The following is a 24622-nucleotide window of genomic DNA, read 5'->3' as shown; positions in this document are numbered from 1 at the left end:
TTCTACCTCCACTCCGGGCCCAATGGGTGACTCCCCTACTATCTCTCTCTCTACAGTCCCACTCCGGGCTGCTCTCCCCAGCCCCGCAGTGAGTCCGAGCTCTGCTGTCCTGACTTTCCCTTTCAGCTTCTGCAGCTATGATGCTCTTGTGAGCCTCCACTGCCTCATCCCACTTCTTCATGTACTCATTTAGCTCTTGAAAGGATTTTCGTCCGGTTCCCCTCAGATCCGCTGGCCATCTAGGGCCCCCAGGATCCCCTCCTGGGTCCCCTGCTGTGTGCATCGGGGTGCTCCACTCTCTGGGTATCGGCATCTGACTGGGGGAATTGATCGTATCGTTCCTCCTTGCCGTCCCTGCTCTTTCTCTGTCCTTCCGTACCCGTTCTTCCCCTCTTGCTCTCTCTGGGTCATATATCGATACTATAGGACCTATGGTAACAGGTACCTGTAGTGCATCTGGTAATCCGTAGGATGTGGCGCACTCCGTTTCCGGCGCTCTTTGTACCACAAACCTCCCGACTACCTGTTGCACCTGACTAGGCTGGGACAGCTCTTTCTTTGCCTCAGGATCCCACTCTGAACTGGGAAGCGGTCTATGCTCTCCTGCATTGCCCCCCTTTTCTCCTTCACTATGCTCGACCTCTCCCCCTGCTCTATTATACGGGGGTGGCCTGTCTGTCAATAATCTGTTTATCAGGCTGTCCTCTGTTTCGCTCTCATCATCTTCTTCTAGGGGGCTTTTATTTACGGGCACCTCTAACACCGGGTATAGTTTATTTACTTCCATGTTATGCACTCTCCATCTTTTAGCATCCGCATCCCACCTGGCATCCTGCACTGCCCTTACCGATCGTTTCACCCTTTCTTGTCGTCTGTTCATATTCTTTTCATGCGCTGCCCTAATCCATGCATCAAGGGCTTCAAACTGGGTCGGTCTAGGCAAGGGTCTCATTGAGGTCATGACTGATTTTAATCGATGTAACACCTCTAATCTGAACGTCCCGTACTTCGGGAACGTCAGTTCCTCATTTCCTTCAGTAATCTTACTCCACTCTGATATCCAAAGGATCGTATGCAACCCAACATTTACTGCCATGTAACGAGCTGGCGTACCCTCCGGCGGGGCTTCTTCCCCTTCATACGATCCCCGCTTCTCTTTTTTAAACACCGCTCTCAGCCATTTAAAACACTTCATAATTATACGCACAATATCCAGTCTCGCTACTCTGTTTACTTCCTGATGACAATCCACCAATCCTGTCGCGGTTTTGCTAACTTGGCCTATCGCAGCGCGGTCTTTCTCCGGTCGGCCAATCACGTCGCGACACCTTCTGACGTCTTTGCTAGCTGGCCTATCACAGCGCGGTCTTTCTCCTGTCGGCCAATCACGTCGCGACACTTCCTGACGTCACTTTTCTCCGCTTCGCAGCAGCACCCCTCCTTTCTCAACTCGTCTCCCGGTCATGCATGCGTCCCATTCATACACCGAAAAATGACTACTTCCGACCAAGCGGTCACTTCCCTCGACTGTACGTCCACAGTCTATATGTAATTGTCAACACAACTGACGAAATGTCTATCGTCTCTCTGATAGGTTGCTTACACACACAGTAACTTCCGACCAGCGTCCGTTACTCACGCACTCACTCTTACGTTCCCCCTATCTCGGTCTTTCGGGTGATCAATGGTACCTCATGACCCCCTTCACACTGTTTGACAATTACTCTGGGTGTCCGATACACCCGAACCACTTAAGCTCTCCTTGAACTTAAGATTTCCACCGGTTGCGCGCGCTCACAACCTGTTCCACAGTCACTCTACAGACATTCAACTCCGCCAGACATTACAACATAGATACAATACAAAAAACACCGCAATCTAACACGCATGACCCTTTATACTCACTCTCGACCGATACTGCTGCTTTTTCTGTCTCACGTCATCCGGATCTTCTTCAGCGGGCGGTTCTTCCGATCATCGATTTCTAGGGGCCTTGGGGTAAGCTAACCTGGCCTAGGTCACCGTCCTCAAGAAGGCAACCATCCTCTGCTACCAACTGGAAGGGCGAGATTTTGATCGATACCTTATCACTATTGATCCAAACCCCGATCTGGTCGACTGAACCTTTGTTGCCTGTCTTTGAGGAAGAAAGTGCCTTTCTCCCCAAGTTAGTTCACCCAATAAAGGACCCCGCTCCTAAAGATCACAAACAACTTCTAGCTTTCAAAAGTTTATTGTAAAGATATGATAAGCTGCAAATACAGGCATCTCAGAATGAGATTCACGAGATACACAGGTCCAACTACATACATGTGCTCTCTGAAAGCCCTCAGACGAGCAACGGAAATTACTAACACAAGTTCTAAGAATAATAAAGCTATCAGCATTGACGCATATCTCTCCTTCATTTAAGTTGGAGGAAAACACACAGGTTAGGCTGTCCCTACCCTGCTCTAGATGGTATCCCTACTTAACCAAATCCCAACCTAACAAAGGTGTCAGCAGTGAATGACCCCCAAGGGAAGTCACTCACTCTAAGTCTCTTGGTGAAAACCTATAGTTCTCCAGTCATGACCCCTCTCTGCCTACCCATCCGCTCTCTAAAGGGTCCTCAGGAATCTGCTCTAACTCCACCCAGGGGTGCTGTCCCTAATACAAAACAGTCAACAACATTTGAGACGCCCCTCATGAGACGCCTCTCACGTGGTGTAGCTTCTGGCTTTTTCCATGCTGCTTTGTATTGGGCCTCATACGTTGGAGTTGACCTTGCTTCTCAGACTCTTCTCCGGCCCGCTGATACCCCTTAAACATTCCAGAACCCTCCTCCATGTCTGGGCCGTCTACTGAACAGACCTCTATTCATATTATTTATAATCGGATCCTCCCTTTCTCTTGCAGACAGACATCTGCAGCCAAGAACCCAACTCTCATAGACTTCCAAAAAGGTTTGCAACATTTCTCAGCCCAGACATGTACGTGTAAATCAATGTTAAAACAATTCAGGCCTACAATATTTCTCATAATGATTATAGCATTCAACTTCTTCATTAATTAAAGCATGTTAATACTCTTATTCTATTATTCAGTAAACACATCTATAAATCATGGCCCATTAATGCAATGGCCAAAACATTATTGCAATCTATGTCGTGAAAAGAAACACCTTCTAGCTTTGGCCCTGAGGCCTACCACATTCTGCGTTTAACCACATGCCATCTTACATTTTAGCAGCTACACGACATGGATTCAGGAATAATCACATCTAATAAAATCATATAGTGCCACACATTTCTGTATTAGTTCCACTTCTACTTAAATCTCTACATTAGCTATACATTCAGAATATAATTGCAGATACTACTAGCACTCATGGCATTTCTCCTCATGATTTGTGCTTACTACAGATAAGTGTGATGCACTCATACATTTAGATCAGTTTGCGCTCTCTCAGCAGCAAATGTGTGAATGTGCATTTATTAGTTGAGTTTCGTTAAATAATGTTTTTTGGGGCCACATTTACTTTCTCTGCCTTAGCCTGAAATAAATAAATAAACAAACACATACATAAATAAATATATACAAATATGATTTGTAAAATATTTAATTGAATATAAGCTATTCTTTTCATTGTATGTAGTTCATTCTCATGGTGTGCATTTTGAAATGCTGAGATGTGTTCGCTTGAAGATAGCCCTCTAAGCTTCTTGATGGACCCCCCAAGGGATGCCTCAGTGCAGAGTGCACTGCGGACTACTTGTAGGGTCCACGGGTTCAGAAGCGCTCTAGAGATTTGGCTGCATTCTATTTTTTAAGCCATTGTTTCCAACCTCACTGCCTTAGACAATTAGAGCGCCTTCCCCAGGGGCAATCCCGTGTTCATTGACGATGCCTCATCCAATGGCAAATTCCCTTCCAGGAACAGGGTTGTTTTGAGCAACAGTGCCCAAACCAATCACGCTCAATTCCTGATCAGAGAGTCTCCTCCAGGGATACTGCTTCATCCAGTGATGGATCAGAGTATTGGAGTAATTGTCTCCCCATCGTATCAGTCTTACCCGGGTGTGGTATTAACACACCAAAGTAATATGGTAATTGCAATAATGCTGGGTGTGTTTTTTAGTGGTTAGCATGTGCTTGTATGAGTACACAGGAATGCTATTTTACCTTCTTTATGGTGAGAGCCCATTTTGTTAAATGGTATTGAATATCAGTCATGGTAACTGTTACTGATGTCTTTGAGCATCGCCTGCTTTCTCCACGGAGAGGCACAGGTTGTGCTGACACTAACCACAGCCTCCTTTATAAATTTATTTTAATTGAGGCCTGTGATTCAGTAAACACATTCATACACCAAGTGGAAATCATACTCCTGAACTCTGAAATGGTAAACTGCCTTAGATGACTATATTAGAGTGACTTGAGACTACTTGCACATTTGTGCAATGTCAGTCGCAGGTTTGAATTTATGTATCGACCTTTCATTTATTTATTTCCTAACATAAATCAAGAATGCACCTTTGAGACAAGCTACATGGTAGAAGTGTAGCAACAACGCCAAGTTGCAGTTTAACGTGGGTTGCATCTTTATTTCTTCTTACGTTGTGAGCACATACAGTGCAATTTTAGGGTGGCATTAAACTCACCGAGCGAGGGGCAAGCTCATATCTCGGGAAGTAGTTTGTTCCAGTGATAGTGCCTCGAAGCTGTGGTTGGTGGCTTGGGGACTATCGACCCGCCGTGGTCGGACGTCAGATTTCTGATTCCTGGTGGGTGTGCAGCTTGTCAGTTTTTCAGTTTTCCCTGCAGGATGAGCAGCTTTTTATCCTTGCAACTGATCGATATTTGAAATACTGACATATAGTAGGCAAAAGTATAATTTGTAAACGTAGGATATGTGTTGACATGGATGGTTCATATATAGTTCCACTTTGCAGAGACATCCTTAACACTCCGCTCATAGCGACATTGTTTCCATCTTCAAATCATTTTACTACTCAAAGGAAGTAAAATGTGTATGGCATCACAAGTGCAGTGCACTGTAATTATATTCTAGGTGTGAATAGTGTGTATGTGTGTGTTGGTGTGTGTGTGTGTGTGTGTGTAGTTGTGAATGTGCACGTGAGTGTGTGTGTACCATTCATATTGCACAGTGAATTGCTTTGTCTACTTTGTGCTTGTTTTGGATTAGCTCATTGGTTATGTTCCTGATTATGAGACAGGTAAATGCAAGGCGTGACCACCTGGCTCACCAACACTTGCCATGCGGGCTCGTCTGACCACCATATTGGTGCGTGGCCTCCTCTGCTGGGTCATGTCTACATGAAAGGTGGGGGAAAGGGTGTGCCTCCACTCCTGAAATAGTGATAACTACCTTTGTTTAATAACTTCACTCCCCTTCTTTTCTATCGAGTTCTAATCTGGAGGCAGACTTTGGGATGCAGGCAGTGTGGTTGTAGCAAAAGGATATGCCTATTAGCACAAAAGCTACTTCATGCTTCCCTTGGATACAGGGTGAACAACTGTGGCTTCTCTGAAGCATCTCAACATATTGTTCCAAGGTACCTTCTCCTTTGCATTACAATTTTTAGCTCTGGGAAATGGAACCAAGCCATGTGAATTCACAGAGTTGGCATTCTTGCATGTCCCTGCATAGCATAATGTTTGAAGAAGCTTTGCAGCACGAGGTACTCCTAAACTTGTTCTGATGGAATGACAGTGTTGGGAGCAATAGGAGAAAGGGCCAAGGCACTTTATACCATTGCAACTCACTGATTCCATTCCATTGAAGATGTGGCTGTTAAAATTCAAATATAACTCTGTAGAGATAGTCAGGAAATGGAATCACACGTAGTCCTGCGAGTAGGAAATGGTGGGGAGACACCCTACAGCGAGAGAGTCAGGAATGGAACATTGCTATGGGCGATACATTTAAAGAAAGTGGAAAGACTGTGGCCTAAACGCCATTTTTCATACACTTTATTGTCCGATTACATCAGGTCTGTGAGCGATGGCATTGTCTCTACTCAGATACAGATTACATGAATAATACTTGTCTAGCTCTTCTAAAGCCATTGACATAACTGGCTGTCAGCCCCCATAGGATTCCCTACCATGTTTTTCTTCCTTCCACTGGTTTGAGTTACCTGCTCCGCTGGATCACAGGAACGCCCTCTTATACCTCGTCATGTCTTGACACAATTGGTTGGTTTAACTGCGTCCCTTTTGTCACACCATCAGGTCTTCAGATTTGGGTTCATTCTTCTTCTTTGTTTCACGCCCTACCTTGGTGGAGAGTGAGTGTTGATGTCTCACCCCAGCTGTTTCTGATGATGCTGTAGAGAAGAGGCTTCCTTTACAATACGAGGAGGTGAACAGGTGGAAATGAAAAATAAGCTTTCAGGTTTTCCCTTATCTAATGATTGTATGTCCATAATTCTACTAAATTTACTTGCCAATAGCTTTATTGTCCCACCATCCTCCAACTTTTAAGTTATCTGCCTATCCAAACTATGACAAACACATTGACTTTGGCTCATTGCCCCCTCGTCCTCCTCTCATAGTCCTTTACGAAGTGGAAGCCATAGATGCCTCAATTGTATGGACTTTAGGAATACTCAGGAGGTCCATTTCAAAGTTTTGTAGAGGATACCTTTTTGTTGAGGAAGCTAGGGATGGATGACTTATCAACATCCTTCCACTCTGATTAACAACTGCATAATAACCTCATGTATAGGCAAATCCTCCATTTTGGTCGCACAGTCCTGGGGATAAAATCCTTCTTCTTCGGGTTGCTGCTGTTCAAAAGCTAGGGACTTGCAGATATGGGTTAGAAGGTCCCCCATCTGTGACGGCTGCTCATACTTGCCCGTCTGGTCCCCTTCACCATCTTCCTCATGATCTTCCCTCAGCCTTTTTGCTATAGGTTCAGTAAGGGTGGAGTCTACTGCCTCCCTAATAAGACTCTATAAATCTGCCCAAAGATCTGCAGCAGTTCCTCTTCCTCTAGAGACTCCATGGTGAGCTGCTCGTAGGCTGCTTTTCTACCCTCTGTGGTAGAGAAAATGCCACAGAGAAGCACTAAAGCAGCATCTATTTAAATGTATAGAGGCCCATCTCCTACTCCTACTCCCACCTGTGTGAGAGAGGGTGTAAAGAAAAAGGGCCCTATTTTCAGCCTTCTGTGCTGCACCGACACATACTTGAGATGCCGATCACTGGCTCCCAGACAGCTCTGCCACGGACGCTGTGCCAAAGCTTCCCGCCCAGCACATGAGCGGGGAGCACGTCCGGCAGCAGTGCAAGGAAATTGGCCTTTTGGCAGTGAATTAATAAGTAAATAACACCATATAAAAAACTTAAATGTAAAGAAATGCATGGCTTACCTGTCAGAGAAATAGAAAGACAATAGAGGTGATCTGAGGGGGAAGAGCCTTCTTCAACCCACGTAGTGAAAAGCGAAGAAGGACTTAATTTTATATCAGAGATATAAAGATGCGGTAAAAACTCTCTCTGAGTCTGGAGACGCTTCCTATAGTAAGGACTGGGACGAGGAGGACAAGATAAGAGGGAATGAAGATGACAGGTAAGTAATTGAGTCATTACTTCATCCTAGCTTCATTCTGTCCAGAGTGAAAATTCCATTAGGAATAATACATTCCCGCCTGATTACTGCATACCTCAAGAAATCTTCATACTGCATTGATTCCACATTCTAAATGGAATCTTTACTCATGATGCTTTTTGAAAATCTAGCAGTGTCATTTGTGTAGCCACTGACCAAACCATCTTGTACTACCTGAGAAAGGCGGAAGCTGAAACGTTGTAGTTGAAATATATTTTTGTTCTTTGATTAGTCCATCCGATTGAGTCACTTCTTTTTTTTTTTTTTTTTTTTTTGCAGAGTTTTATATAGCGCGAACTAGAACCGAACCGAATCAGTTATCAGAGCGCTTTACATAGCACCAGTTACGTTACATGAGGACACACTTTCATTTTAGGCACGGGGAGATTAAGTGATTTGCCCAGAATCACAGGGGGTTTTTGGCGTCGTTACCGAGACTCGAACCCAGATCCCCAGGTCCGAGGTCGAGCGCCTCTCTTTCTTGGGTATTTTATTTCTTTGTCACTCATTGTAGGAGGTGGTGTGGGCTTTTAATCTCAATTCGCTGTAACGCAACAACAATACTCAATAGATCATTGATCATTCAGTGCTTTTTCTTCCAAAAAGGAAAATACATATATTACACACACTACTAAACACCACAGACTAAATTACAAATATATACATTAGGTCATTGAAAATACCTTTAGTGTTGTGAATTAGTGACCCGCTAAGGGTCAAATGTGATGTATTCATCACATTTGACCCTTAGCGGGTCACTAATTCACAACACCCCCACCTATACCAGATGTTACTTCACACTTTGTCAAGGGGTCACCACAAAACTAAAGAAAATAATCACATACTAGGAATCACCATTAAATACCAATAGATCTAAGAATCATAAAGCGATGAATTTATCATTATTAGATGCATTACAATGTTCATAATCATTGATAAAAAAGTATTTGAATAATACATTTTGAAAACAATCACAAGTATGTTACAGAGTCATTCATTAACACATTCAGGCCACATAAAATGAAAGCATAGGACCAAATCACTAGATCTTCTTGCATTCCCATGGTGAAGAGCATCATGCGCCATCTTCAAAAATGTTGATGTAACCATAAATCCTCTCTGGGATTCACAGTTGTTATGCCCCTTGAAACTTAGGTTGACTTTTAATAAAGCCTTGTGCAGGTAGGGCGGATGTCATTCTGCAGCCACTCAAACACTTCTTGGTAAAAGGTGGTGATGCCCCTGCACTTTCTTTGGGCATCACAAGGACCAGAAATCATGCAAATAGGCCTTGCAAGGCAATATGGGGCACTTCAGTGTGGAAAAAATGAATACTTCATGCATAGCTTCTCCTGAAAACAGGTAAGGCGGCTTTGTGCCCCACAAGGGTATTTTGATTTAGCTGACTTAGGTGTTTGCGGATGTGTGGTCCCACCCGGGACGCCTGCACACAGTCGGGGCCATTGGGGGCACCAAGGCCCTTGTCTCCCTGTTGCCTCCAGCACTGGGAAGGAACCAGCCTCTTCATTAATCTACTTTCACCTACGCTGCTGTCAGCTGCAGCAGGGCCCAGCATTTGTTTCTCCTGCTAGCTGTGGGTGGGACACTTAGACCAGCATGCACCCTTCATCCCCCTAGACACAAGCATGTGGTGCGGATGAGGCTCCAAATAGACCTTCCTTGGTGTCCTGTAATGTCCAGAGGATGGGGTTCCTGGGGCACGAATTGTATTCAGTGAGGCTGCCAGCCGTGACCTTTCTTCTTTGCTTGAGGCCCCAGAGGATGAGGTCTCCTTTGCTGAAATTTGGCTCGGGGAGAGGGGATCCATGCCTGCCCGCCCCTCTACCAGAAAAAAATGAAATACGTTAAGTGACGTCAAGCCTGAGCTCACTCTATGGATAATTTTAAAAAGTGACAGCAGAGCCACACGTGCTACTTTTTCCTTTCCGGCATGTTTAAATAGGCATACATTCAAAGGTGCATAACCCCGGCCCTGTTAAGCTGATTTCCTTGATCTTGGGCTCATTGTACTCATGGTGGTGAACAAGTCTCCTGGCCTGTAACAGGTGCATTTTTCATGGAGCTGGACTTACTGGTTCCCTATGCAAGTCTTCTCCTCTCCTGGCTCCAGGTGCTCCTCTCCTGCTCAGGAGGGCTTCTTGCGCAGCCCCTCCACTACCTGTGGCAGAACACCTTCCTGCCTACACTCTCAAGTCCTAGTGCTCCTGGCTGTCTTGCAGGGCACCTGGGGTGGCAGCATAGCCCAGCTTTTCCCCTAATTGATCCTCAGGGGGCATAAGTGCACTGGCCCTGGATAGACCCATTTAGTCCTGGGGGTAAACGGGACTCAAAGTCCTTAGTAGGGCATCAGGTGGGTTCTTCATCCAGTTGGCCATGGTTCTGCTGCTGTCGCCTTCCAGGTCTAGAGTCTTGTTCACAGTCTCCGCCGTGTGCAGAGGTTATACATGTTAGTGGAAAGAACTAGATGGCAGACACTCATGGCAGGGCCTAGGATGCCAGATTATGCCTCCACCCTACTCCAAACATTCCTTTACAGCATTCGGGGACAACCCAAAATAGCAGAACCCATCTTCCCCTGGCCGGAGCTTTATGTGCCCACCCAGGGGTGTGGCTGTGGTAAAGGGCAAATCTTCTCTTGTGGTCACTCAAAACCAGTTCTCGGCCATCTCCCTATCCTACTGGTTGTGAAGCCAAGTTGGCTAGACGTACAAAGGAAGGGGGCGAGCCTGTGTCAGGCTCATCTGCTTGTGACAGGGTAGGCCTCTTTAAAGTTAATTCAGTTACTGGCACAGCCCCCAGGTCACCCTTTCGAGGTGGAACACCCTCCTTACACCTAGGGCCCTTTGTCTACTGCCTGGGAGCAATCCACAGTTCACCACACGGGAGCCATCCAGCTGCCAGGTGACAGTTGGATACATACAATACAGTTGTATACTTAGGCTTTCAAGGCAGTTAAATACTTTCAAGGCAGGAAAATTGTACATGTTTTTAAAGTAACTGTTGCTTAATAGTTAGACAAAATTTAATTTTACTATTAAATTGGATTTTGGATAACTATAAAAATGAGTGCTTGAATTATTTCTCTAGCTGCTACCAATCTGATTTAGCATTTATTATATATAACAATGTAGCCCTGTGTTCCCCTATGGGAGCAGCCAACCTTGCTACAGCACCAATAGCTTTTAGGTATAATTTACTGTAAGGTCAATAGTTAAGTTTTACATGTCCTACTTTAAAATAACATGCACTCTGCCTTTATGGAAAATAAGGCCTACTCATGGTTGACTTATTAATAATTAAAATGAAGGCCTTGGCATGTCAAAAGGAGCTATTCTGGCAGGTCAAGTTCACAGTTTAAAACTGCCTCAGGCCTGTTACCTGTGTGCAGCCACTATGCTACGCGCAACAGTAATCTCTCACGCACAACCCACACACATGCATGTGCAGATGGGTTCACGTGTAACAAACCCAGTGGCCTTTATCTTAAAAAGTGAACACTGTCGGTAACATGCTCAGTCTAATTACCATGAAATTACTGTGAATGAGTCCCAGGTGGTTAGTCTCACCCACAGTAAAATTCCAAACCGAGGGTGATCAAAAGCAAAATATCCTGGCGGACTTTTGTGTGTGTCTGTATGTATGTGTGTGTGTGTGTGGTGGGGGGTGCGTGTGTGTGTGTGTGCTTGTGGGTTTATGTTTGTGTGTGTGTGTGTGTACTCTAAGCCTAATTTCAATTAATTTGTTTTTTTTAATGTTGAGGAGGACCCTAGCTCTTATTGTCAATATAATTGAGCTCTTTCAAATTAAAAATATTTAAATTGATAATATTAAATGATTTTAATAAAAGGAGTTTTTATTAATTACAATAGTAGTCACCCACAAAGCTAAATTAAACAAAAGTAGGTATTATATCAATGATGAACTAATATCCATAATACTAAGTTACCCTTACTTTCTAAGTGTTTTTACTGATGCCTTGGGCAAAGAAACAATATAATTCAGTTAATGCAGACAAAGTCAATGTGCTGTCAAAGTAATTGCAGGAAAGTAGGTGTGAGGGCAAATAAAAGGATCCAAAAAAAAGGGCAGACCACATCTGTGTGGTGAATTGTGTGCCGCTCAACGAAACAGGTGTATTGAGACTAGGCCTGGGCGGTAAATTCTGTTCCGCATGCGGAATTTGGGTAATTTCGCGTTCCGTGGAGAACGTGGAACTACAAAAATTACGCAATCCACGGCCTTGCCGAACTTTTTGTTTGTTCGCGCTTTCAAAATGCGTGTTCAAAAGATATTTCCTCCCAAGCACGCAAACAGCATTCGCGAACAGGAAAAAAGCATCGCGAATGGGCGGAACAAGCAATTCCGCGTGTTTGCGGAACTCTGTGACTTTTTTACTGTTTCACGGCTCTTTGCGTAGTGCGACTATGCAAATTCCGCCCACCCCTAATTAAAACCAGATAGACCTCTTCTCCCATTCCATGCCAATCAGCCCTCTCCTTTCTCCCACTGTTCACATCTCTTGAGCTGCCTGACTTGGACATCATACAAAATTGGTTCTGTGTCATGTGGCAAGGAGACTAATTCACTTTACACAACAGCCTGAAATATTAGTACAACAACCAGAAATAACAGCAGAGCCGTATGTATCATATTTAGGCCTAGGACGGGTACGAAGATTATGGTGGCTGCCTAGAAAAGGGAAGAAATGGCCATGAAACCCCATGTGCCATCTACCGGAGAATAAGAAGTCGAAGTATTTGTATAAAATCAAGATGTTTGTTGTCAGTAGGATCCTAAGAAAATATTGTCCACCACATTTGGCATTAACCTTGATAATAGCCACTGGTCCATCGCTACTACAAATGTTAACAGAAAAAAATAATTTACATGAGTAGTATTAGTAGATTATTTTGCTTCTAACTTCTATTCCAGGACGCTGTGAACTTTGTCCTTTGGTAATGATATGACCGTTTTCAATAATCTTATCTGTAAATTCACACTTGAGTGGTGTCTTTGGTGTTTCTCCTTTAAAGTCGATTTGAAGACCTGATCTGTCTTTTCTCTTTGTCTTTAATTTCTGCTTATTCCCAAAGAAAGACCATTAATCTGAAATGTGCAAGTGATCCTGCAATGTGAAGCATTGCTGTTTTTTTTCCTAATTTATTGTTACTTTTTGAGGATGATAACAGAATTATGTGCTTATGACAGTACACATGACTTGTCAAAGGAGGTACTCAATATGAGTTTCAATCAGGACAGAACACAATCTTTTCGACTCCCTTCTTTTTATTCCTTCCGCCCCACTTCTTTCTTTTCTTCTCCACCCATCTCAAACGGCAGCAACTGGTGCACCAGACAACGGGAGTGGGGCTGCATGTTGCAAAGTCCTGAGTCCATTACAAACCCACTGTACACCATTGTCTCTCTTATGTTCCTACAGGAAAACCATAAGGGTTAAAATAATAGATGAGGAGGAATACGAAAGGCAAGAGAATTTCTTCATTGCCCTTGGTGAACCGAAATGGATGAAACGCGGAATATCAGGTGTGAGACCCTTAATCCAGAAAAAATATAAATCTATATACCAGCTTTCTATTTTTATTTTTCATTTTATTTTTTCCCAACCCCTTTTTTGGCAAACTGATTATTTGTTTTCCCTCCTGTGTATTCCCGCTCTCACCCTGTTTCGGTCATCTATGCCTATTAGCTTATGCTGATCCTCCTTACATTCTGTGCACTTACTCAGGCCTTGTTTTTGTTAATAAATTAATTTCAGTTTTTTTCGCCTTCATCGCTTCCACCCTTCTAATAGAAAAGTCCTCCAAAAACCTAGCAGTATAATATGTTGCATGGCTCCCTTCTCCGCTCATACCCAAGACACATCTCCCTCCCCTCCCCGCACTGTTCTTGTGATTCTCTGTTGAATTATGGTATTTTATTGTATGACTTTTATTTTAAAAGTCAACTGGGTGACATACAGATGGTAGAATGATGCAATATTTTTTTTAATGGTAATCAAATACTGTGTTTAATATGCCAAAAGCCTTTTTTGAGGCATTTCTATATATGAGTCAATGGTTTTTGGTACTTTGTTTCTTTACTTTAGGATTGTATGAGGGGTAGATGCCTAATGTATGTACAATCTTGTGAAGCAATATACCACTACAAAGGTGGAACAATTCCCGCAATCTATAAATAGGCAAAAAAGCAAAGGAGCATGTCTTATTTAATTGGCCATTGCTCGTCTGACAACATAATGCACATTGTAGATTACATTGAGGGTGTTAGTAATTTGATCATCTCATTAGCACGTGTGGTTATTATGCATGATGTGCTAACATTTAGAAAGTCATCATGAATGGCACAAGTGCATCATTTACACTCACGTCTCCACCACTTCTAGTGAGGGCAGCACACACATACTGTGTACAGTGGTATACAGATGTGACACAGCAACAACCATAGTTATGTCCCAGTCTCCAACCCAAAGTGTTGAGAGTAGGGTCTTTATTTTGATCAAGAAGGTATAGAGGATATTGCCGTATGGCATAACGCAACAACACGCTTCCCCAACACGCCAGATTTGTTTTTGTAATCTCCACGACCAAAACTGTCCAAATTCTGCAGTAATTGCCTTCCTTGACTATGACTCTAGAGTTGATTATTCGCCCTGTGAAGCTGTAGCTTCTCCGACCATTGCTAATATAGATTTAGACAGTCTGCGGAACAGATGCCACAAAACAGAGGCATGTGTTGAATTCTTCTACCACTAACAGCTCTACTTGTTTGTGCCCGCGACAGATTACAACACACTCTCAGTATTCCCTGCATTTCACAAAAGCACAATAGTCCCACTCTAAGATTATGAGCTCATACAGGATCAGAGTAGTGCGCCTCCAGACCTGAAGGCCAGAAGATGCATCAAGAATTTACTCTATATATTTTAACTTATCTTGCTGGTAGTGCCCAAAGACAGTGCTTACGCAACAGTGCGGTTATATATTGTAATTCTCTCCAAAAACAGGGTGCGCCGTCACTAAAGAGAATTAACAGAATTTTCAGGTAGATTAGTTATACATATTGTTGAAACTACTCTTTGGCTTGCTTTAAGGTGTTAAAAGCATGGACTTCGAATCCAGGTCTTTCCTTTTGCTTGTAACACCATGCCTGATACCACCAAGAGATCTAGGGTTTTCTGGGTGTAACATTTGAAAACGTTCATGTAGCTCAAAGATGCCCAACATTGGTCGACCAAGGATGATCCATGCCAACACTCTTGGGATAACCAGTAAGGATCTTACTTAGAGATCGCACCTAAATTGTGTACAGATTTAGAAGTAATTTTCCCAATTACCCATGCACTGAGTAGGCAATGAGAATTTTCACTCCATTTATAGTTTTGTAGAAAAAAGAGAATCTAAAAAATCAGAACACTTGTTTCACACTCAGAAGAACGGAGGGCTAAACCTGACCAAGTTAGCCCAATTATTGCTCATCCCGCGATAGACACTAGTTTATAAACAGCTGCAAATATAGGCTGAAATAAGGCACTGCCTGGGTGCACTACAGCAATACAGAAAAATATTGACTGCAGAATATCGAGAACCATGTTATGGTTAAAGTAAGGCTATATAGGTAAGAATAGATTTACTGTTCTTAACTCCACATCTACTTACTTTGACGATAAGGTATGAAGACGCAAAGTTATAAATAGTGAATCTACACTTACCATGATTACAATATGTATACTTATTTAGACATTTTAATGGTAGTTGTTATTTTTGTTAGTTAATTAATATGATTACGATAATTTGGCATACAACCGTAAATTCATACGACGCGTCCTGAAAATCTGCCTGGGACACTTCTCCAGGACCAAGGGTGTGCATCCCTGTTAGAGTGCATATGAGTAGGACTTCGCTTCAAGGTCGTGCCCTTGAGAGGGACCTCTCCTTCTCGAACTATATGATGAAAACATGAATGACACACAGATAAGTAATTTTTTATAAATCTCCTAACAATGGTAAAAGGGATAGATAATAAAATTCAGTTGTATATTAGAAGATATTTAGAATGACATAGTTCTGTGGTAGTCATAAGTTTCTGCAGTAGCAGACACATTCAGATTAGATACCAAGGGGGAGATTTCCGAGCCCCTTGCGCCACTTTTGTGTCACCTTTTCCATGTTAAAAGTGACTCAAAAGTGGCGCAAGGGGCTTGTAAATCTGCCCCCAACTTTTTAACACAAGGGTAATTTCACATTGATGGCGCATGTCAGGCCTTCGTTTTCCAAGGTAAACCACTTGACAACATTAGGAGAGTGACGCGAGAAAAGTTGTAATTTTTGTGCAAATGTGTAATGAAAATGATGGTTCTGCGGTGGAGGCTGTGTTGACATCAGTGGTCGGGTAAATGTACTGACAACAGGATCTGATAGGTATCTTGCTTGTTTCCTTGCCTTCTTCTGTACTTATCAAGATGTTTTCTTTGCCTAATGTGCACTGACAGTAATACAGCGCAGACCTGCTCGACATCTAGTGAGACAAGGCTTTCAGCTCGCTCCGCGGACATTGTAACGCGTGTGCCCACATGTCCCTCCGGTAAAGAAAGTTCCACTTTTACAAAATGTCATATTTTGGTTTCTTGTGCCAGGCTCAGTGAGGTGAGTGCCTTATTGGCTTACGTTCTTCTCAGGGGTCTTTGTTGGCCTGAATTATGTGAATCCTAGGGAAAAACCACCCCTCTCTGTTCTGTTGATATAAAATAAATCCCCTGAAAGAGAGTAAATAGTCTATTTCTGTAAGGGTTCTCATAGCAGTGTTCCTTCCATTCTGCGTGCCCTTTGCTACTGACGTGAAGTCAAAGGTGAATTCCAATTGACTTAAGAAAAAGCAGAAATCAATAGATCATGTCATATGGTCTAGTAAGTGAATCAATTTGCTTGAGCGTAGGAACAATAGGCTGCTTTGAAAGAGAGGCAGGCCAAGTGGATTCAACTATACAGACATGAGGCAGGGTCAATTTTGGGGCAATTCATTTGTGGCTGAGCAAAACTGTTTACTGTCTGGAAATACACTCTTGGAATCAAACAGTTCTCAAAGGGTCAAATCAGTGAGGTTAAGTATTTACTGATTGATTGATCACTAATATTTGTATAGATGTCACATGTGCAATGGAGCTAAAAAAAATACAGCTCAGATACATTTTAACATGAACAACAATCGTAAAGGAGGTAGAAGTTAAGTGTGCAGGTTAGAGGTATCAAGGTTAATCCTTCAGATACATCTTAATAAATAGGTTTTCAGGTTTCTCCTGAAGAATAGCAGCGTGTGTGACTCAGTCTCAGACCCTCGCGGAGACGGTTCCAATGACGAAACAGTTCGCTAAAGACCACATAGAATGGAGATTCAAAAAAGGGTGCCTTGATTCCTTTAATTTTTCTCCTCAGTCTGCACTATTATTTCACTTTTTGCCTACCAACAGAAAGCAAAGTTTATGAACCAGTTTGTTTATTGGAAACATCAGCCAGTCTCCAGAGCAAGGCAATTGAGTTTATTACTCTCTTACAATATGAAATTGACATGGACATTGATTAGCATTTGTACAGCGCATGGCGACCCGGAGGCACTCCAGCGCTGGCAGTAGCAGCAGTGAGGTGAAATGCCACACTCAGTGACTGTGATCCAAGCACTTAGGTTTTTTTCACTGACATTTATGTGTAAGACTAGTGGAACTCCACCCTAGTCACTTGTTCATCCTTAGTGGTCAACTGTGTGTGACCTCTTTTTCTTTTTTAGAGTGTCTGATTCTGTTTGACACTGTGTAAAGCCAAATTCCCATGTCGGCGCTCATGTACTTCCTCTCCCCTCCTTCCTTGAATCCTAGTTTTTTCAATCAGTTGGCTACCTATTCTATGTGTTGTGGCTATTATTCTGCTCATGTTTTTTCTGTCATAATAAACATACAGAACTTACAAAACTACTTAGACTCAGTACCAAATCTCCATGGAATTAAATATGTCACTAGATGGTAAACCCTCACTCAGATGCTGTGACCTTCTTCATTGGGTTCTCCGTGTAAAACTGGCAAAAAAGGACCTGCATTTCTTTCCTGTCTACACGTTTCAGCGCTCTCTAATTGCCCTCAGAGCGCCAGGTGCCTTCCTCAGGCCAGAGTTTCCCGTTTTCCAGTTAGTGTAGTGGAACAACCCTTATTCATAGGATGTATTTTAGAAAAGAAAGGCTTTTCCAAAAGCCGATGTATTCACCCTGCAGCCAGCACAATGTTGGTGTATTAGTCAAAATAGAACATTAGTTCTAGATCTTATTGGCTATGCAATAAAAACTAGAAGTGATTCTGCTTTCTCAAGTAAGATTAATGTGTTTCCGAATAACTGGTTAATGACTACTCATGGTAAATGCGCTTCTCGAGTAATGGCAGGGCTGTGGTCAAGCAATACATGGCAGTTTATTCTGTTTATGCCAGTGTCATTGCGTTCCATGTGTCCTTATATGTCAGAGTTACTCAGAAAGTACCCTTGCCTCTGGAGGGGAGAGTGGTGGTCAGGGATCTTTTTTATAAGTGCTTTGAATGTGGAGAAGCTAATACCTAAGTGCCAGGTACTTATTCTTTTGGGAATAGCTTGGAGCGGGACCATGTGATTGTGTAACCCCTCGGCTGCTTCCGCGATTTCGCGGCAGTGTGGCCGTTTTAAAAAACGGGGGGGGGGGTGCGTCGGCCATTGGCCGACGGCAGCACCAGCGAGGTAGCGTTGCCGTCGGCCAATGGCCGACGGCAGCATCGCCCCTTCTGAAAAATAAAATGATACTATTACTAATAGACGTAACCAAATACCAAAAGCGACAGTTGCACCATTTTTTAATTCTGATCCTTTTTAAAGCCACAATGCATCATTTGTTGATACCACCAGAATGGCAGAAGGCAGTTTTGAAATTTTTTGATCGCACCAAATTCTTCAAGGGGCTGTGGCTTCTTCAGTCTCTGCCTTTTATAAAGGACAATAAAAATAGTCTTGTGTCAAATCCAATCCAATCCAAGCAGTATTGTTAAAGACTATGCATAGAGATTATTTAATAACTGACAGAAAGCTTCATGGAGGAAGCCAAAAGAAAACGATTACTGCTAAAATATTTGCTGCATGCTCTTTTTGCGTTCATCTGTTGACAATACGTGTAAGTCCAAACAAAAACTTAAGAAGGTGAAGCAGGACTCGACTCCATCCTGCCACTCTTGCTCTAAAGAGAAGGTGTGAGGGCTTTGACGTCCCCATTCTAGGGACCCATTCCTCAACTGGTCCCAACGCACCCAGAGGTTAACGGGGCATTTTCGACTCCGCATCAGATAGTGTGCTTCAGTGAGTACATGCTGCGGATCTTTGGTACGATTCCAGCTCCCTCTGGCATGCCTTCATGATTTACAGTGCTGGTTATCACTGACAGTACAGACATCCACACCAGCCTTAAGACCCATTCTGCCTCCTCCCTCTCCAACGCTGATGCAAACTCCACTGGCATTAATGGATACCACAATTCCAGTGCCCAAGTCGGCATTTACCTTGTATCGACCCAATCGCGACCGATGTTACCCTACGAATTCTAATGCCGCAACTATCAGGAGAGGCTTGTCTCTTTTTTGCTCTGACCCTGCACAAGAGGCACATAGGGTCTGATGATCAGGGAGGGTTATTGATTTACTCACTGTCACCATTATACTGAGGAGGCCTTATAATTTGATTGTCAAAGTGCCAGTGGACTACACACTTCTCCTGAAATGGAGCTCGAATCGCTACTTGGGCCACCTTAGAAGAAAGTATGTAATTTGCCGCTGAGGTGCTAGATCTGCGGTTGCACCTTAATGAAGCAAAATCAAAACTTTGGGAATTTTCCAACCAAGGCCAACAATAAGTAAGAAGAAAGCATTCCGTAACCTCCTGGTTTAAAGGGAGACATGACATACAGCTAGTGGTGCAACGGATGTGGATTAAGGTGAGTGTAGAATTCTGGCACCAAGTGCAACACGGTAGGATATAGCCCATACCACTTTCTAATCCATGTGCAGGTACAGAAATGATGATGCCTCTAGGCAGGGACTGGAGGTGTTAAAATCTGGATTGTGGCGTAAACATTATCGGCGCCATCTTGTCCTTTTCAGATCCATACGTGCGCGTAAGCAGCAACCATTTTGATTGCCATGGCCTCTCTGCCCACTCCCGATAGCCAGCGTCTCTCTCTCTCTCCCTCACTCCCCAGCCTCGCAAGCATCCCCGACAACCCCCGGTCTCTCCTGCTTGGGTCATAAACGCACCTCCAGCGCATCCCTGCCTCCGAGCCACATCCCGTGCTGAACCCCCTCACTCTTTCATCTCATTCATAGAACAGGCCCTTTTGATAACCTCTTCCTCCCTGCCCGATTGTCCGGCCTGACCCCAGGCCATCACTTAGCTCAGCAGATGCAGTTTATTGCCCCCTACAGTAGGACCTCGCCCCACATCAAAGGAGCGGGGATTAATCAATGCCTTCACCCCCCCCTAGATCCGACCGATCGCCCACATTCCTGTTCCCAGCGGAATGTCCAGCTGCGCGATAGCCATCATGCTGTGATTTGGGTGGGGACCTCTACTGTAGATATTTGTGAGAACGGGCCTGAACCGGGGATTCCAAAGATGCCTTTGTGAACTTCAAAGCAATACCACGGATGTCATAAATGTAATAAAGCCATAAACCTGTGTATAAGAGGCCAGGCCTCAGAGATGCGGTTAGAGCACCTCGAGAAGATACCCTGTTGTCTGATTTGACGTGTTCTGCTCCGTCGGAATAAAACTTCTGTTTCCTGCCTTCCAGTCTCCAGCGCCTGCCTCTTTATTTGGTAACCGAGAGTTGGGTGAGAGGCGGCTAACGCCGGGCAAACCTTGAGAAGGGGTAATCGACCTGATCTGCCTGACCCTTTTTCCTCAATTGGCGTCCCAAACGTGGGGCCCATCAGCGACACGTGGATCCAGTGGGAGAGGTCCTGACGACGGAGTGAACGACTGCAACGATCGGGAAGTGCACCTGCCCGATAGACCCTCGTCTGGCAGCCGATCATCCGAACTTCACTAGTTCCGAGCAGACCTCTCTCGAGTGATCTACGGTCCTGACTGGGAACCATCAGGAGTACCACGACAGAAGATAGAGGACGATCGGACGCTGGAATCGGAAGACAGGAAACTGTCCATACGGTCCGGGTAAGGTCGTGTAACACGACAAACTGTGAAATATTTGATTGATTGATTGGAAAATACTAGTATTACTCTCCAAATTGTTGGTTCTCTTGGAGATTCTCTGTCTGCAAACGGAGAGAAATAGAAAGTATTCTCTCTTCCTTTGCAGGTAGTGAAGGGTAGGTAACGCAGGCTTTTGCCCCCGTTGTAATCCGTCGTGCCTATCTTTCTCCCCCACTGATTGATTGTTTGCCCGAACATTGTTTATTCGAGGATTGTTTTCTCGAGAATTCTCTGTCTACAAACGGGGAAGGATAAAAGTATTCTGTCCTCCTTTGCAGATAGTGAAGAATAGGTAACGCAGGCCTTTGCCCCCGTTGTAACCTGTCGTGCCTATTTCTTTCTCGCCACTGATTGTTTGATTGAATGGACATTAATTGTTCGACATTTGGTTCTTTGGAGGTATTCTCTGCTAACAAATAACGTGGAATAGAGATATTCCGTCTAGTCTTTGTAAGCGGTGAAAGGATAGGTAGTGCAGACTTTTGTCCCCATTGTAACCCGTCATGCCTATCTTCTCCCCATTGTCCAGTAGTTGGTTCAGCCCGGACCGCTTATTAAAGGTGGATCATCCAGCTCCTCTGGAGGGCACCCCTAATAAGGATATGTTTTTAAAGTATGGACTAGTCGCCGTAGCTTATAGTAAGTTATGGCATAAATATACTAAAAAGGATCAGGAAAGTCAGTGGCCACTGATAGGATCCTTCGATGACGCAAAAATAAGCGTGCTGGAAACAGCCCTTTGTAACAATAAAACAACGCCCACTATGCTTGATAGTTTCGGCATGTGGCGCAAGGAAACGGAACAACGAAAGAAAAGAAACGAAGTCAGACTAGAGAAAGAATTGCGGAAAGCAGCTCATTTAGCTGCGAGCAAGTTGAAAGAAGAGATAAAGGAAAGAGAGGGAGCTAGACTGAAGCAAAAATCCGAAACATCGAGCCAATGTCCCGTCAGAACACCCTCTACGCTTTACCCTGAGCTACCTTCGAAGCAGCGAACGAACGATGATCTACTGCTTGGTCCCCCGATCATCTACATGCCCCCTCCATACGCCCCTTCCCAACCTCTAGTGCAACACACGCAACCCCCTAGCACAGGTGAGAGCAGTGCCAGAACCTCGGTCCTCACGGCCTCCGCGCCGGCCGAGCCCCTTGTACTCAGCGCAGCGCAAGCAGCAACATTAGATGAGCCCGAAACTAAGAAGAAAGACTCTGCTAGGCTCCATCGATTGAGTAAGGATGAACGAGCAGGGATTGATAAGATCGCAAAGACGCTAGTAGAACGGAAAGAAAGCGAAGATTACGTGACAGATATATGCAATACATATGCTGATAACCACAAACGACACTTTGTTGCACGTTTCTGTTACCACACCCTTAACGCCTATGAAGACCGGTATCGTAACAAAGGTCCTGAAAGCCTAACGACTCTGTATAGAAAAGTCGACATTGGAGAACAGGGCGAGGGTGATGTGACGGACCTCTTCTCGCGCACGCTTGAAGTCTTCCGCCACCTCACTGAACAGAGATTAGAGACCGACACCACGACCCCTATAGCAACTGAGCCTCAAACCGAGAGAACTGACACCATGATGCCAATAAGAGAAGCGGCACCTTATTGGATCCCCTCACGAGGACAGGGAACACACAACGATATTAACCACCAAGATGCGAAAGGGAGGGTAGTGTACAACTGGGTCTACCAACCCTGGGATCGGCAAGACATCCTGACTTTCCGAAAGTCCTTGCCCGATCTACGAAAGAACCCCACTGCCTTCTACACAGAATTAGGTACCGCCTTGGGTTCGACGATTATGACCCTAGCGGACATCGATTTGTTTTTCGGGCTATGTCTGCCAGCTGATGTGTGGAAGCAAATCCGGAAAGTCGACCACCTTGAGCTGTTCGGACATACCTGGTCACAACTCGATGGCATAGACAAACAGCGAGAGCCCGGACAGAAACCCTTGAAATCGATTCTAGACCTGCCAGACAAAATAGTACTAAAACTGAAAACCATAGTACCAGAAAAGAAGGTGGACTGGTCGGTAGTAACGGCCTGCTGCCAGAAACCACAGGAAGACGTCTCAGAATATTTCTCTCGGTTCGAAACGGTGTTCTCCGATTACAGTGGCCAGGACATGACCTCTGCGACCGGACATCACTTGTTCGTCCAGAACTTTGTAAAAGGCCTGACACCAGAAGTCTCGCAAAAACTGCAGACTAGTGAAAGTAGTTGGGCTGCCTCCAAACCCGCGGCTATCCTTCAGATGGCTAAATACTACGAACGGCAAAAGAACGAGAACGATAGGGCGACTGAGAAAAAGAAAAAGGATTTGAAAGAACGAGTGATGATTGCTCAATTGCAAGGAGTGACGACGGGAAGGGAACAGTATAGAGGAAACTACCAGTCGAACGCTCATAGAAATCCACCCCCTAGAGACCGCACACCCGCACCCGGCGCTCCACGAACAGACCTCGATGAGAACCAGTGTGCGTTTTGCAAAGGATATGGGCATTGGAAGTCCCAGTGCCCGGTCCTGCTAGAAATGTACAAAAATAGGGACGCAAAAGACGTAGCGGGTGGGCCGAAAAATAAAGGACAGGGACGAGGGCACACAAACGACGCCAGAAATGACAGATCAGGCAGACCGAACACTTTTGACCACCCCCGACAGAACCAATGCCAGCAGACTGACTGTGACGATGCCCGCGACTTTGCATAGGACTGCCTAGGGCAAGGGAGGGATCCAGTCGAGCTCTATGTTGACCAGCAAGGTCCTTATGTCACCGCTAAGGTCCTAGGTACGAAATCTCCATTTCTGGTAGACACTGGCGCGACACGTAGTGCGTTATCTAAACGACTGATTCCAAGGGCACCCTTGTCTGGCTCACGCATAACATCAATAGGCTTTGATGGAACGCCCTCCACTAACCCCTTATCCGTACCGGTCTCCTTCCACTTGGACAGTAACCCCACTGACACGACGTTTCTGCTTTCCTCCAACACCCCCGATGCCATTATGGGACTTGACTTACTGAAGCATTTCCGAGCTACCATCAGGTGTTCACAGGACGGAGTTCGAGTCATTCTGTACGATAACCCGACTTTGCTCAGACCTCATCCCGCACGACACATGTTCTCCATCTCTGACGCTGACGCATCCTTACTTGACTCTCTGCCTCTGTATCTGTGGGCTAAAACTGACGCTGATGTAGGACGAATGATGATCGACCCCGTGCACATAACTGTTCGCCAAGATGCGATACTCCCGAAACTTCCACAGTATCGGATATCGCCCGAAGGTGAGAAGGCATTGGTAATGATAATCCAGTCCCTGGTAGAGGCAGGAGTGGTAGAGGAAGTAGTCAGCAATATTTGCAACAGCCCTATCCTACCCATTGTGAAGAAGCAGGGCGAGGGAGATGAGAAAGCGTACCGCTTCATCATCGACCTTCGAGAGGTCAACAAGGTAGTTGTACCGCAGTACCCCGTAGTCTCAGATATCGCCACCATTCTGACCCTGATTCCTTCCACCGCCACCACCTTCACTGTAATAGACCTCAAGAACGCTTTCTTCTCCATCCCCATCCACCCAGACAGCCGCTACCTTTTCGGCTTCACGTTAAAATCCCGCTCATATAGATTTTGTAGAGCTCCCCAAGGTTACACAGAAAGTCCCAGCATCTATAGCCAGGC

General features: G+C 44.6%; 1 protein-coding gene across 5 annotated transcripts in view; it reads left to right on the top strand.

Annotated features, from left to right (window-relative positions):
* SLC8A3 (solute carrier family 8 member A3) overlaps positions 1–24622 on the top strand; it is a 501924-nt gene that overhangs the window by 358269 nt on the left and 119033 nt on the right. For 3 of the 5 annotated variants that reach the window (XM_078659608.1, XM_078659610.1, XM_078659611.1), the window contains one exon: positions 13083–13186. The exons of the other annotated variants lie outside the window; for them this stretch is intronic. In XM_078659608.1, the coding sequence (XP_078515734.1) occupies positions 13083–13186 (104 nt within the window). The remainder of the gene's footprint in view (positions 1–13082; positions 13187–24622) is intronic. 5 annotated transcript variants of the gene reach the window in all.

Source organism: Lissotriton helveticus, chromosome 9 (assembly GCF_964261635.1).
Source record: "Lissotriton helveticus chromosome 9, aLisHel1.1, whole genome shotgun sequence".
NCBI classification, from domain to species: domain Eukaryota; kingdom Metazoa; phylum Chordata; class Amphibia; order Caudata; family Salamandridae; genus Lissotriton; species Lissotriton helveticus.
This window is presented reverse-complemented; position numbering and strand designations above follow the sequence as displayed.